The 15,449-nt window shown below is 43.5% G+C and overlaps 1 protein-coding gene across 2 annotated transcripts in view; it reads left to right on the top strand.

Moving 5' to 3' along the window:
* Positions 1-15,449, top strand: part of MRI1 (methylthioribose-1-phosphate isomerase 1) — a 312,149-nt gene that overhangs the window by 28,764 nt on the left and 267,936 nt on the right. For both annotated transcript variants that reach the window (XM_044063210.1, XM_044063209.1), the window contains exon 3: positions 7,072-7,241. In XM_044063210.1, the coding sequence (XP_043919145.1) occupies positions 7,072-7,241 (170 nt within the window). The remainder of the gene's footprint in view (positions 1-7,071; positions 7,242-15,449) is intronic.

The raw sequence follows: 15,449 nt of genomic DNA, 5'->3' as shown, positions 1-15,449 counted from the left end.
TACTTGTGGGAAGCAAATACCTGATAAGGATTTTCATTTGTACTGTATTCCATGCCTAGGCCCAGATCATAACGTGCCTTGCTGTCGGTTTTGTGCTAGATTTAACCAACGCACTATTAAGTGTCGGTATATTTTTGCTTCTAAATATTTTGGATCCAGATTTAATTACCCTGAAATGTCGTCGGTTAGCAATCCAACTACCGGAGTTCACAAAAAACGCAAAGAAAAAGACAGCGACAGACCGTCGAGGTCCAAAACTGACGAAACTTCTCCTAAGCCAGTCACCGGTACTCAGTGTGGTGCTTTCGCAGCCCCTGATACCTGCTACGTTTGAGTCGCAGGCCTCTACCGAGACCCATGTGGAGTCCAGTATGCTGCGAGATTCTCAGAGTATTGAACCTGTGGATGTCTCTCCCTCGGATGGGTCCGGAGCCGCTGAGCAGGCACCGGCTTCTGAGAGTGTTTTCAGGCCTCAACATTTTTATATAAAACCAAAGCCAGCCTCAAAAACAAGATCAAAAACATCTTCTATGTCTAAAAAACTGACGCATGAGCCACAGGCCTAGGCAAGGCACTGATCATGAATCTTCAGATCAGGTTTCCATTTCTCCTGATTCCTCTTCTGATCAGGAATTTTCTTTTCCACTCTATGAGGATTCTGATGCAGAAGAATCCATCCCATCTGCATCTCTTCCTGAGGATTATTCTTTTGGAGAAACCTTGCATACTTTAAGGGAACATTTTCACTGGGAGAGTCAGGATTTCTCTGAATCAAAAAAGAGGTTTAGGGATTTCCTTCTTCTTCCTCAGCATAGGCCTTTGGCAATACCTCCTGTATTAGATGTTGTTGATGATGTTTTTTCGGAATCAAGCATGGCTCCTGATCTCTGGCTCCTAGTAAGCCAGACAGATATTATAGGGTTCCTGACTCCCTCAAATTTCTATTCAAAAATCCTGCTTTTGATCCTGAGACTATCTCACAGGGTCCCAAAGGTGTAAAGGCCTCTACAGCCAAGAATAGTACCCCCTCTGATGGAGATTCCAGGGCACTGGATAGATGGGGAAAGAAGGTTTATACGTCTGCAGCATTGGCAATTAGGGCCTTAAACTGCCAGTTTCATATGCTTAAATATCAACAGCATGTTATGGGCTTATTGAAACAGAAAATGATGTTGATTTCGGATTGTGTGGAAAATAAAGAATTACAGGAATTATTGCATTCAGCAGAACAGGTTGGAAAGCATACTTTGCAATGTGGTTTTGATTCCTTGGAGGCCTCTTGCAGGGCTGCACTTACTGGATCTGTGATTAGAAGGCATGCCTGACTCAAGGAGCAAAATTTGCCTGATCATGTTAAAGCTAAATTGTTGGATGCCCCTTTACAGCATGATACTCTGTTTGGTAATAAGTCAGAAGAGGTTTTAAAGAAAATGGAAGACGCAGCTAAATCTATGCAAACTGTAAAAGATTTCTTACAAGTGCAGCCACCCAGGTTCAGTAGGCACTGGCCTACTAAAAATTAGTCCTTTCCTGTGTCCAGCAGAACCTCTCAAGGCAAATCCAGGCACTCAAAAGGCTCTAGATACCAGCCACAGGGTTCTTACAGGTCAAAGCAATGGGGTGCCACCACCTCCAAATCTGGAGGAAACAAAGCACAACCCTACAGTAAGCAGTCTCAATGACTTCCCTCTACCTTCACCAAGCACTCATCTTTTGGCAGCCCCCTTGGGTGTGGGGGGGGATTAGCACTTCATGCTCAAAATTGGCAGTTAATTACCCAGGACAAGTGGGTATTAAACATAGCATCCCAGGGGTACAGATTTCATTTCCATACTTTGCCAGTTCCAAATGGTTGGCCAGATCTGCCACAAAATCAATGGGCAGAGGCCCAAAAACAAGTTATGTCCCTCATGGATATGGGGGCTATTCAACCAGTGCCAGAAAAGGAAAAAGGACAAGGTTTTTTATTTACAACTTTTCCTGGTACCCAAAAAAGACAATGCATGGCATCCAATACTGGACTTATCGATTTTGAACACATTCCTGGACATTCCAAAATTCAAAATGCTGACTTTACAACAGCTACTGCCTATGCTGGGCAGGAACGCTTGGTTAGTGGCTCTAGAATTAAAAGAGGCATACCTGCATATCAAACTGCGGTGGTGGTGCTGCCGTAGCGTTGTTGCCTCATAGCAAGACGTTGTCCCGTTCGATTCTCAGCTAGAGCGCCTTCTGTGTGGAGGCATACGTGAATGGGGGCGTGCCTTAGTTGAAGGTTGTGCGTCAGGGCTGGTAACCCGGTATGTAAAAATCCACTACCAATCATTAGCAGAACGGAGTTCCGCTGTGGCGACCCCTAACCGGGAAAAGCCGAAAGGCACAAACAAACCTGCATGTCCCAATAAGGGAATCGTGCAGAAGATACCTCCGCTTCAAGGTAGGTTTTTTGCATTACCAATTCCCTGCACTGCCCTTTGGCTTATCTACTGCGCCCAGGGTGTTTACAAAGTGCCTGGCACCAGTAATTACATTCTGCAGACAAAGAAGCATACAAATGTATCCTTATCTGGACGACGGTCTCATTCAAGCAGAAGACAAGGACACTCTTCTTCAACATCTGGTGTTTGTAAAAAGGCTTCTAACATGCCTAGGGTACAAAATAAACGAAAAGAAATCCCAACTGGTACCCCCTCAAATAATTACATTCCTGGGTGCAAGCTTGAATACAACTGCACAGATGGCTTACCTTACGCCAGACAAACAAAGGCAACTGACAACATACTTCAAACAAATGGCAACAAAAACCCAGTTATCTGCAAGACAAATTCTGCAGACTTTGGGGTTCATGGCATCCTGCATTCTACTAATTCCTTATGCGAGACTGCATATGAAGAAACTTCAGTGGTATCTAAAAAGTTTATGGAGTCAACACTGTCACAGTCTGGAAACAATGATTCCTCTCATTCCCTGCCTACAACAGGAGTTTTTTTTGGTGGGCAGAGACATTTCACCAAAACAAGGGACTGTCATTCACTCTACCCCCTGCAACGCAAACCCTAACTACAGATGCATCAGACTATGCTTGGGGGGCCCACCTGGCAGGGAGATGCATTCATGGCAAATGGAGCCCAAAACAAATGCATCTGCATATCAACCAGAAAGAGATGCTAGCTGTTCAGAATGCACTGACAGCCTTCAAGGACTTACTTCATCCAGGACAACTACTGATAAAGATGGACAACACCATGGTTATGTGGTACATAAACAAGCAGGGGGGGTACACATTCCTGCCCCTTTTGCAAACTAGCCATGGCATTGTGGAACACAGCTTTGACTTACCAAATACATCTTCAAGCTCAATTCCTGCCAGGAAAACAAAATTCTCTGGCAGACGACCTAAGCAGAAGTCTTATGGACCCGCACGAGTGGAAACTGGATCCACAAATCTTCAGCATGTTGAGACAGAAATGGGAGAGCCCAGACATAGATCTGTTTGCCTCTCCCCAAAATTATCAACTGGACAAATTCTGCACAAGGACCTATCACAGACAAGCATGTTAAGTGGATGCCCTATCCTTCAGTTGGAAAAACCTATCAGTCTATGCCTTTCCCCCTCTGCCTCTTCTCTCCAAGGTCTTACTAAAGGTCAGACAGGAAAAACCAGAAATTATCCTAATTGCTCCGGACTGGCCTCGCCAGCACTGGTACCCAATTCAAGGAATATGTCTCAACTCCCTCCTTGGTACTTGCCTCAAATACCTCATCTACTGTCTCAGCAGAACAATCAAATTCTGCACACTCAGCTCCAAACTCTGAACCTTGCAGCATGGCTGATCATTTAATTATTCAAACAACACCTCTCAGTAAATCTGTGATGGATGTCATTTTGGAAGCCAGAAGGTCTAGTACCAGAAAATCTTATGCTGATAAATGAAAGAGATTCTGTGCTTGGAACCAAGCACAAGGAACGGACACAGCAAAGCCCAATATCCCTCAGATTTTACAATATTTGACTGAGATGCTTGACAAGGGCCTATCTTTTTCTTCAATAAAAATCCATGCCTCTGCCATCTCGGCTCATTACAACACGGAGCCTCCCCTCTTTTCTCATCCTCTGCTTAAACAGTATCTTAGAGGGGCCAAAAATTTAAGGCCTCCCAAAAGATCACCAGCTACTGCATGGGACCTCAATTTTGTGCTGGAAAAACTCACCCTGCCTCCTTTTGAACCAGCAGCTACTGTGGATATAAATTTTTTATCTTGGAAAACAGCTTTCCTCTTGGCAGTCACTTCAGCAAGAAGACTTTCAGAACTACAGGCGCTGTCATGGCGGTGGTGCCTTTTATTACATTTTACCCGGACAGGGTGACCCTCAGGACCAATCCTTTTTTTATGCCTAAGGTGGTATCCAGTGTGGCTCTTTACCAAACAATTCACCTGCCAACATTTTACCCAAATCCGCAGAACAAGGGGGAGCGGATTCTGCATTCATTGGACGTACACAGACAACTAAGATTCTACTTAATCAGGACCAAATCTCTAAGAAAATCTGAGCAACTACTGGTGGTATTTACTGCAGGATCAGAGGGGAAGGCTATATCAAAGCAGACTGTTTCTAAGTGGATAAGCCACTGTATTCGTTTCTGCTACTTGGACCATGGTAAACCTGTGCCCAAGGGGATCAGGTCACATTCCACCAGGGCTGCCTCTACCTCAGCAGCTTTTCTCAGAGGAGTTCCAACCAAAGACCTTCTAGAAGCTGCTACTTGGAGCTCTGTTCATACCTTCACAAAGCATTATCATTTGCCTCTGTTCTCTAAATCCAGGGCAGGCTTTGCCACTGCTGTTCTGTGGGGCCTTATAGCCGCTCCTAATGCTATTTAGTTCCATCCTCCCATCCATAGCTTTGGGATTCTACCCAAATGTAATGACTGCAACAGTGAAACAGGAAGAACATAGTACAGTTGTGTACACTTAGTAGATGTTCGAGTGTATTCACTGTTGCAGTCCACGTTACCCACCCGCCATCCCCCTTTTCTATAACGTCTCTCTCCTTCACTGTATTCTAAAGCCTTTGTGGTGTATTTGCTTTTAGATGATGGTAAAGTTTATATTGCTAAAACTGCATTTACATTTATTTTTGTTTATTTATTTATATATATATATATATATATATATATATATATATATATATATATATATATATATATATATATATATATATATATATATATTTGCTCCCCATTTGGGGGACACCTGACATCTGGGGCAAGAAAAACTGAATAAAATGGCGTCGGCTGCATGTTTTATACCCCTGACGTCATGGAAGAGGAGACAGCAACTGACGCAGGACCCAAGACTTTGTTATTCAGGCCGACTGAGGGCAACCTGCCAGCAGATTACCCAAATGTAATGACTGCAACAGTGAATACACTCGAAAATCTACATTTATGGTAAGTGTACACAACTGTACTAAACGTAGTGATGAAAGGACCGTAAATAGAGGATACAGTAGGGCAGGGGGGTGATTGTTCCAGTCATCTGTCTATGAGCCTGTTTGGAAGCTGATATTGAATAGCCTGTGTAGGGGGTCTGACAAGTCCTGTTTCAGGATGAACATTAGGCAGCCTGGTATGTTGTTCAGTCTCATGGAAGTAGTGTTCTTGGCCTTGGGTAGTGCTTGTTGATTTATTTTTGAGGGGGTGTAGGTGCATGTATGTGATCTGGGAGTATAAAAGGGGAGAGGGGTGAAGGTAGAGCTATATTTGTTGTTAGCAGATTGGCTGTATTGTCTGGGTCCAACTATGTGATATTTACAGTTATCTCTGTGCAGAGGTGCATATTGTGTCTGAGGTTTCTAACTTGGCTGCTGAAGGCTTTGTTGTTATCCTTCACCTGGGTGGCTATTTTTTACCTTGTATCTGATTTTGGTTAATTTGATCAGTGTATGGAGTTCCCTGTTGAATTTAGCAAGAGTATTTTTAGCATCTTGAGAGTTAAACTAATTCTTTCGTTACAGAGTCTGTTTGTATTTGGGTTCCATCAGTGATGTTTTCCTGCAGTGTATTACGTTTGGCATTGTGTTTGGTTTGGAGGGGGACAGATGCACCTGTGCAGCTATTTATATGTGCACAGAATTTAATAGGTAAGGGATTCTGGATATCTGCATAACCAGTGGTGTTATCTGCCATCGCTCAATTTCAGTAGATTAGCCTTAGCATAATCTCTTAGTAGCAAGGTATTGGAAGATGGTGTTTAGTCTTAAGGTGATTATGATTGACTTGTGGTCCAGTTTGATCCGAGAGAGTGATCATTTTTTAGTTATGTATGTATGTGTAGTCAGTCACTGAGGTGAGTTGCCGGTGTGCCTTGTGTTGGCTTGCAGAGATTTGGATAAGGGTTCTAACTTGCACAGCATTCTAGGTAACAGGAAGGGCTTTCATAGTCCGAACGGGTATTAGGTGCCTGGTTGACTAGATCCAATCAGTATTGGTCTACTGGGTGATGAAGATGGAGCTGGTATCTGTAATTAAAATAATTACAAAGCTTTCATTCTTATTTATTTTCCTGTCATCTGAGACTGTCTGAGGAGTAACCAGGGTTAGATCTCAAACTTTAGTTCTATAGCTCTACTGCTGTGCATTTATTTCAAACATTTGCAAGTTTTATACGACATTTAAGCATTTATGTGCATTTTTTATATGATGAGTATTTCTTTTTTCCATTGTTTACAAAGAAGTAAACCTCTGAACCACCAGAGTGACATTTGTAGCTATTATTGCTTTGTGCAGAATGATGTCTGAGTTTGTCTAAATATGATTTTGTGTTTTTATGTGGGGTGGATACTGCAAGACATCAGAGATGTATATGACAAACTAGAAGCATTGAAGAGGGCATGGGGCAAGTGGAGAAAGGGTGAGAGGGCAGGTAGGACAGAGGGGAAGAGTACTGAATGCACTTAAAAAGGCAGATTAGTTAGACCTACCGTCTCTGTCAGTCACCAAAACGTCTGACATAACCACTTCTAGTTATAGCTGCATATTCTGACCTTACAGTGCTCTGTTCCCACAGTGTTATCACACACATAGTGTCCATGTTGGAGAAGGACATTGCAGATAATAAGAACATCGGGGACTGTGGAGCCAGACACATCCTTTCAAGGATCAACAAAGAGAAGGCTACAATCCTAACTCATTGTAACACTGGATCATTGGCTACAGCTGGCTACGGTACTGCCCTTGGTAAGTAGCCATTTTGGTTTATGGTGTGACAAGCATGTGTTTAAGATATTGCCAAGCAGAGTCATACATAAAATAGTGCAAAAAAGAAATTGGAGTATTTTTCAGCCAAGTAAGAGTTGCAACTGTGTCGGTTATGATGTATGTATTTGATGGCTGTATGGAATAATTGTCTTTGAAAGTTCTGATAAAAGTGACGTCTATCTATCTCCATGTCTGCCCTGGTTATTTCACTTTGAAATCAACATTCTGCATGTTTTAACACTTTTTTGTGTATGCCACATGCACACTTAATTTTATTTATGGCGTCTTAATACAGTCTTTCTCCCATCCTATTTCTGCTGTCCTGTTCCACGACTATGGTCTTTGTGGAGACCATAGGAGAAAAGCTCCAGGAAATTAAAGATTACATATGTAATTTGAAAACAAGTTAAAACCAAGAAGAATAAATTGGAGAATTTGTGGTTGTAAGTGTGTAGATAAAACAATGGGGTACGCTGTTAGGCTGAAGAGATAAGCAGCTGTTTGCACCGTGTACTAAAATGGGATTAAGGTTACTGCACAGAAATATAGTGTGGTTTTATTCGGTAAGCAAGAATTTTCCACCTCATGCCATATCAAAAACACCCCCCTTAAAATAATTAAGTATCTGGGTACCTTCAGTTGTAGTTAGAAAATCCTTTGACTTAGCAGAGTTAATTTCCAAAGGCATGTTTTCTACAGGTAAGGAAGTGATAATATCTTTCTGTAGCTCTGTCATTACATCTGTCATAGAATACTGTGTCCCCTTCAGTATGTCATCCTGCTAAGACCACAGAAATTTCTGACCAAGAAAATGACTGGTTATAAACACATTAGTTCATGCTGATAGATGAAGGGCTGTCACACTTTATTCTGTCTCATACAGCGTCCTTCATTACGATCTGTGCCTTAACATGCTGATAGATGAAGGGCTGTCACACTGTATTCGGTTTCATGCAGGTTCATTGGTTCATAGGTTGGTACTAGACTATTTGCCCTAGGGCCTTCCCTGGCTATTTCTTCCCACACTATTTACTTTCCTGGACCCCTGTCTAGCAGGGCGACTAACATGATCCCCGGGGTGAATTTCCTTTCTCCCATCCAATCATCAAGGTTCCTTTTGAAGAGGGCCAATGAGGTGCTCTGCTTGACATGTATGGGCAGTCTATCCCAGAGTCTGGGAAGTCTCTGGGTCAGGAACCTATCCCTCCAGCATGTTTTGTTTATTGTGATGACAAGGTTTAGATCCCTGGAGCATGTGGCTCTGAGGGATTGGGATTTCTTTAAGTGTAACATGTCCAACAGCTCTGGGTTTGATATGGCCTTGTATGTCAGCAGAGATCACCACTGAGTAGACGAGTCTCTCATCACAAATTCGGTGTTTATTGTACTGCCACCTATGTGGTAATTCATGGGTACATGTTTTTTTCCCAAAGGGAATAACTATACATTTCTTGGCATTGAGCTTGAGCCCATGGCTCTGGCACCAAACATCTGTTTCTGTAAGGCCCTTTTTAGAGTATCCACATCATCTGGGGATTCAATAATGGCTCCCAGTTTGCAGTCATCTGCGAACTTTGTTAGCCAGAGTCCCTTAGTGTTGGCCTGTACTTCAGAGAAGTAGATGCCAAACAAGAGCGGTCCCAGGACTGAACCCTGAAGTACTCCACTTGTCTGGAGCTGGATTTGGAGTCAGCTACTTTTACAGTGTGGGTTCTGTCAGTAAGCCAGTTGGCAACCCATCAAGTGACGTAGGGATTAATGCCTGGCTTAGTAAGTTTATCTATGATTCCAGAGTGGGGACGGTGTCAAAGGCCTTGGTGAGGTCCAGATTGGCTTTATGGACTGCCTTACCCTCATCCACAGCTTTGGAGACTGATTCAAAGAAGTCAGTCAGGTTCAGGAGACAAGATCGGCCCTTCACGAACCCAAATTGGGTGGGGTCTAGAGATTGAAGGTTGTCAGTATCTTTGTTTATAAGTTCCATGATAATATGTTCCATGGCCTTGTAGATCAGGCTCATCAGACTGATGGGGCGGTAGTTCCTGGGGTCCAAGGTGGATCCCCCTTTGTGGAGTGGGATAACTGTAGCTGTGCGCCACTCAGTGGGTATGAAGCCTGAGGTAAGGGTATGATTAAACATGACACGTACGTGAGGTGCCAGTTCATTTTGTAGTTTATGTAGTACATAGCCTGGGATGTCATCTGCTCCCAGGGATGCTGTATTCTTAGCTTTGGAGAGTGCGTACCTGTGTGGCCCTTATTACCGGAATTTGGCAATCTTCCAATATTGAGATGGGCCGTTTAGGGGGTGAACTTAGCACTGAATCGATATGCCAGGATATTGGCAATATCATTGGGATCAGTATATTTAATGCCATTCTGTTGTAGCTCAAAGCAGATCTGAGCATTGCCATGTAGATTCTTGACATAACTGTAGAATGCCTTGTGGTTGTCTTTGGAATCTTTGGCAATTTTATTTTCGTAACTAGCTATGGAGATTTTACGAGGGATCTCAGCTTCTTTCTGAGGCTGATAAGGGAATTTTTTGCATCGTGGGATTTTCCTCTTTTCTGCAACAGTTTCTTCCTTTTGTTGTAAAGTTTGTTTATGGCAGGGGACCACCAGATTGGCGTCCTTTTTTTGGAGGAGAGCATCTTGGTTCTAGTTGGGATGGCACAATTCATGCATGAGTGGATGTGCTCGTACAGTGCCTTAGTGTAGGACTCAACAGTCGAACTTTCAGTTCCCGTTTGCATGGGTGTCATGTAGTTTGTCACTTCTGACTTGAGTAGCTTGAAGTTGGCTTTGGAGAAGTTTTTTATGGAGGTTTCCTTACTGGGGAGTGGGGGTGGGATGTGGATGTTTAGGGTGATTAGCTTATGGTCTGACCTGACCAATGAGGGGGTGACCATAGGTGTGGAGCATCGATTTCCCATGTTGGTAATTACCAGGTATAGGATATTGGAGCCCCTGGTGGGACTATGGATTAGTTGATCCAGGGCGTTGGAATTTATGAATTCCAATAACCGTTGAGCAAAGGTGTTGGTACACGAGTAGTTTTCCCAGTTAATGGCAAGGTAGTTGATATCACCCAGTATTAGGGTGTTTGGTTGTATCTTAATATTTTCCAGTATGTTTAGAAAGGTGTAGTGAGAATCTTGGGGCATGGTAGGGGATCTGTAGCAAGCTACAATTTGGATTGCAGTCTTACCTAGTGTTAGTTGCACCTGGAGAATTTCAGACGCATTGTGTTGGGCAGTTAGCCTGGTGGTGTGAATGTCCTTGGTGAATATGAACATTCCTCCACCTTTAGTGTTAAGTTCCTGGTTTGGTGGTCGAAACGTGTGGTAAGAGTTATAGCCTGGTATTGCAGAGGTGCTCTCTGGAGCCTCAAAAACAAATAATTAAAATGGTTGAAGACCTTATTACCTTAATTAGAGGAAGCAAGCCTTCCCCCTCAAAGTGACCTAGAACTGATTTTCCTTCTGATTCTTCTGATCAGGAATCAGATATCTCTGATGTTCTTCGTGTTTCACTGTTGCAGTCATTACATTTGGGTAATCTGCTGGCAGGTTGCCCTCAGTCGGCCTGAATTCCAAAGACTTGGGTCCTGCGTCGGTTGCTGTCTCCTCTTCCATGTCGTCAGGGGTATAAAACAGGCAGCCAACGCCATTTTCTTTAGTCTTTCTTGCTGCGCAGTGCCCGAAGCAGAAGCAGTTCACAAGTGCCAGTCGGCCGACTCCTGAAATTTTCAAATTCGAGTTTCAGAACCAAAGTCTTCACTAAAGCCAAGTACCCCGTTGGGGAAACTTTTTCTTGCTCCATACCGATGTCAGTAAAAGTTAATAATTGCATTACCTGTCGGAAGCAAATACCTCATAAGGATTTCCATTTTTACTGTATTCCTTGCCTAGGCCCTGATCATAACGTGAGTAGCTGTCGGTTTTGTGCTAGATTTAACCAACGCACTATTAAGCGTCGGTATATCTTTGCTTCAGAATATTTTGGAAACAGGTTTAACTATCCTGAAATGTCGTTTGATAGCAATCCGACTACCGGAGTTCACAAAAAATGCAAAGAAAAGGACAGAGACAGACCGTCAAGGTCCAAAACCGACGACGAAGCTTCTCCTAAGCCAGTCGCCGGTTCGCCGGTACTCAGTGAGTTGCTTTCGCAGCCCCTGATACCCGCTACATTTGAGTCTCAGGCCTCTACCGAAACCCATTCGGAGTCCGGTATGCCGCAAAATTCGCAAAGTATTGAACCCGCGGATGTCTCTCCCTTGGATGGGTCTGGAGCCGCTGAGCAGGCACCAGCTTCTGAGGGTGTTTTCAGGCCTCAACATTTTTACATTAAACCGACGCCAGCAACAAAACCAAGGTCAAAAATGCATGAGCCACGTGCTCAGGCCCCTATGCCTAAAAAACAATTGATCAAAATGGCTGAGGATTTCATTACCTTGATCAGGGGTTCCCAACCCCCCCCCCCCCCATACACACTAAGAGGCTTAGGCAAGGCACTGATTATGAATTGCATATCAGGTTTCCATTTCTTCTGATTCCTCTTCTGATCAGGAATTTTCTGTTCCACCTTATGAGGATTCTGATGCAGAGGAATCCATCCCATCTGCATCTCCTCCTGAGGATTACTTTTTTGGAGAGACTTTGCATACTTTAAGGGAACATTTTCACTGGGAGAGTCAGGACTTCTCTGAATCAAAAAAGAGGCTTAGGGATTTTCTTCTTCCTCAGCATAGGTGCTTGGCTATACCTCTTGTATTAGACATTGTTGATGATGTGTTCTCGGAATCAAGCATGGCTCCTGATTCACTGCCTCCGGCTCTAGTAAGCCAGACAGATATTACAGGGTTCTTGACTCCCACAAATTTCTTTTCAAAAATCCAGCTGCTGATCCTGAGACTATTTCTCAGGGTCTCAAGGGTTTTAAGGCTTCTACTGCCAAAAATCCTACCCCTTCTGATAGAGATTCCAGGGCGCTGGATAGATGGAGTAAGAAGGTTTATACGTCTGCAACCTTGGCTATCAGGGCTTTAAACTGCCAGTTTCATATGCTTAAATATCAACAACATGTTATGGGCTTGCGGAAACAGAAAATTATGTTGATTTCTGATTGTGTGGAAAATAAAGAGTTACATGATTTAATGAATTCAGCAGAACAGGTTGGAAAGCATACTTTGCAATGTGGTTTTGATTCTTTTGAGGCATCTTGTAGGGCCGCCGTTACTGGATCTGTGATTAGAAGGCATGCCTGGCTCAAGGAGCAAAATCTGCCTGAACATGCTAAAGATAAATTGTTGGATGCCCCTTTGCAGCATGATACTTTGTTTGGTAATAAGGCAGAAGAGGTTTTAAAGAAAATGGAACACAAAGCTAAATCTATGCAAACTGTAAAAGATTTCTTGCAAGTGCAGCCACCCAGGTTTAGTAGGCACTGGCCTACTAAAAATTGGTCCTTTCCTGTGTCCAACAGAGCCAGTCAGGGCAAACCCAGGTGCCCAAAAGGCTCCAGATACCAATCACAGTGTTCTTACAGGTCAAAGCAATGGGGTGCCTCCACCTCCAAATCTGGAGGAAACAAAGCACAACCCTACCGTAAGCAGTCTTAATGACTTTTCTCTGCCATCTTCAAGCACTTATCTTTTGGCAGCCCCCTTGGGGGAAAATTAGCACTTCATGCTCAAAATTGGCAGTTAATTACCCAGGACAAGTGTGTATTAAACATAGTATCCCAGGGGTACGGGTTTCATTTCCATACTTTGCCAATTCCAAACGGATGGCCGGATCTGCCACAAAACCAGTGGGCAGAGGCCCAGAAACAAGTCACATCCCTCATGGATATGGGGGGCTATTCGGCCGGTGCCAGAAAAGGAAAAAAGACAAGGATTTTATTCAAGACTTTTCCTGGTATCCAGAAAGGACAATTCATGGCGTCCAATACTGGACTTATCGATTCTGAACACGTTCCTGAAAATTCCAAAATTCAAAATGCTGACTTTACAACAGCTACTGCCTATGCCAGGCAAGCATGCTTGGTTAGTAACTCTGGACTTAAAAAGAGGCATACTTGCATATCCCAATAAGGGGAATCATGCAGAAGATACCTCTGCTTTAAAGCTGTTTTTTTGCATTACCAGTTCTCTGCACTGCCCTTTGGCTTATCTACTACACCCAAGGTCTTTACAAAGTGCCTGGCACCAGTAATTGCATTCTGCAGACAAATAAACATTCAAATTTATCCTTATCTGGACAATTGTCTCATTCAAGCAGAAGACAAGGACACTCTTTTTCAACATCTGGCATTTGTAAAAAGTCTTCTAGCATGACAAGGGTACACCATAAACGAAAAGAGATCAGAACTGGTACCCTCTCAAATAATTACATTCCTGGGTGCAAGCTTGAATGCAACTGCCCAGATGGCTTACCTCACGCCAGACAAACAAAGGCAATTGACAACATACTTCAAACAAATGGCAACAAAAACCCAGTTATCTGCAAGACAAATTCTGCAGGCTTTGGGGTTCATGGCATCCTGCATTCTACTAATTCCATATGCGAGACTGCATATGAGGAAACTTCAGTGGTACCTAAAAAGTTTATGGAGTCCACATTGTCACAGCCTGGAATCAGTGATTCCTCTCATTCCCTGCCTACAACAGGAGTTTCTTTGGTGGGCAGAGACATGTCACCAAAACAAGGGACTGTCATTCACTCTACCCCCTGCCACCCAAACCCTAACTACAGACGCATCAGACTATGCTTGAGGGGCCCACATGGCAGGGAGATGCATTCAGGGCAAATGGAGCCCAAACCAAATGCATCTACATATCAACCAGAAAGAGATGCTAGCTGTTCAGAATGCTCTGACATCCTTCAAGGACTTACTTCATTCAGGACAACTACTGATAAAGACGGACAACACCCCGATTATGTGGTACATAAACAAGCATGGCGGGTAGACTAGCCATGTCCTTGTGGAACACAGCTTTGACTTACCATATACATCTTCAAGCTCAATCCCTGCCAGGAAAACAAAATACTCTGGCAGATGACCAAAGCAGAAATCTTATTGACCCGCACAAATGGAAACTGGATCCACAAATCTTCAGCATGTTAACACAGAAATGGGGGAGCCCAGACATAGATCTATTTGCCTCTCCCCAAAACTATCAGTTGGACAAATTCTGCACAAGTGCACAAGAACTCATCACAAAGAAGCATGGAAAGTGGATGCTCTATCCTTCAACTGGAAAAAAAACTATCAGTCTATGCCTTTTCCCCCTCTGCCTCTACTCTCCAATGTCTTACTAAATGTCAGACAGGAAAAAAACAAAAATGATTCTAATTGCTCCGGACTGGCCTCGCCAGCACTGGTACCTGCTTCTAAGGATTATGTCACACCTTCCTCCGTGGTACTTGCCTCAGACACCTCATCTATTGTCTCAGCAGAACTATCAAATTCTGCACACTCAGCTCCAAACTCTGAATCTTGCAGCATGGCTAATCAACTAATTATTTAACCCACATCTCTCAGTAAGCCTGGGATGGATGTCATTTTGGAAGCCAGAAGGACTAGTACTAGAAAATCTTATGCTGATAAATAGAAGAAATGCTGTGCTTGGAACCAAGCACAAGGAATAGACACAGCAAAGCCCAATATTCCTCAGATTTTACAATACTTAACTGAGATGCTTGAAAAGGGCCTATCTTTTTCTTCAATAAAAATCCATGCCCCTCTGCCATCTCGGCTCATTACAACACAGAGCCTCCCCTCTTTTCTCATCCACTGCTTAAACAGTATCTCAGAGGGGCCAAAAATTTAAGGCCTCCTAGGAGAGCACCAACTCCTGCATGGGATCTCAATTTTGTGCTGGAAAAACTCACCCTGCCTCCTTTTGAACCAGCAGCTACTGCGGATATAAAATTTCTGTCTTGGAAGACAGCTTTTCTTTTGGCAATCACTTCAGCATGAAGGGTTTCAGAACTACAGGCTCTCATGGCAGTGGAGCCTTTCATTATTTTTTACCCGGACAGGGTGGCCCTCAGGACCAATCCTTCTTTTATGCCTAAGGTGGTATCCAGTGTAGCTCTTAACCAGACCATTCACCTGCCAACATTTTACTCAAATCTGCCGAACAAGGGGGAGCGGATTCTGCATTCATTGGATGTA

The sequence above is a fragment of the Protopterus annectens genome, chromosome 2.part1, assembly GCF_019279795.1.
Source record: "Protopterus annectens isolate FY-2018-M chromosome 2.part1, PAN1.0, whole genome shotgun sequence".
Lineage (NCBI taxonomy): Eukaryota > Metazoa > Chordata > Ceratodontiformes > Protopteridae > Protopterus > Protopterus annectens.
This window is presented reverse-complemented; position numbering and strand designations above follow the sequence as displayed.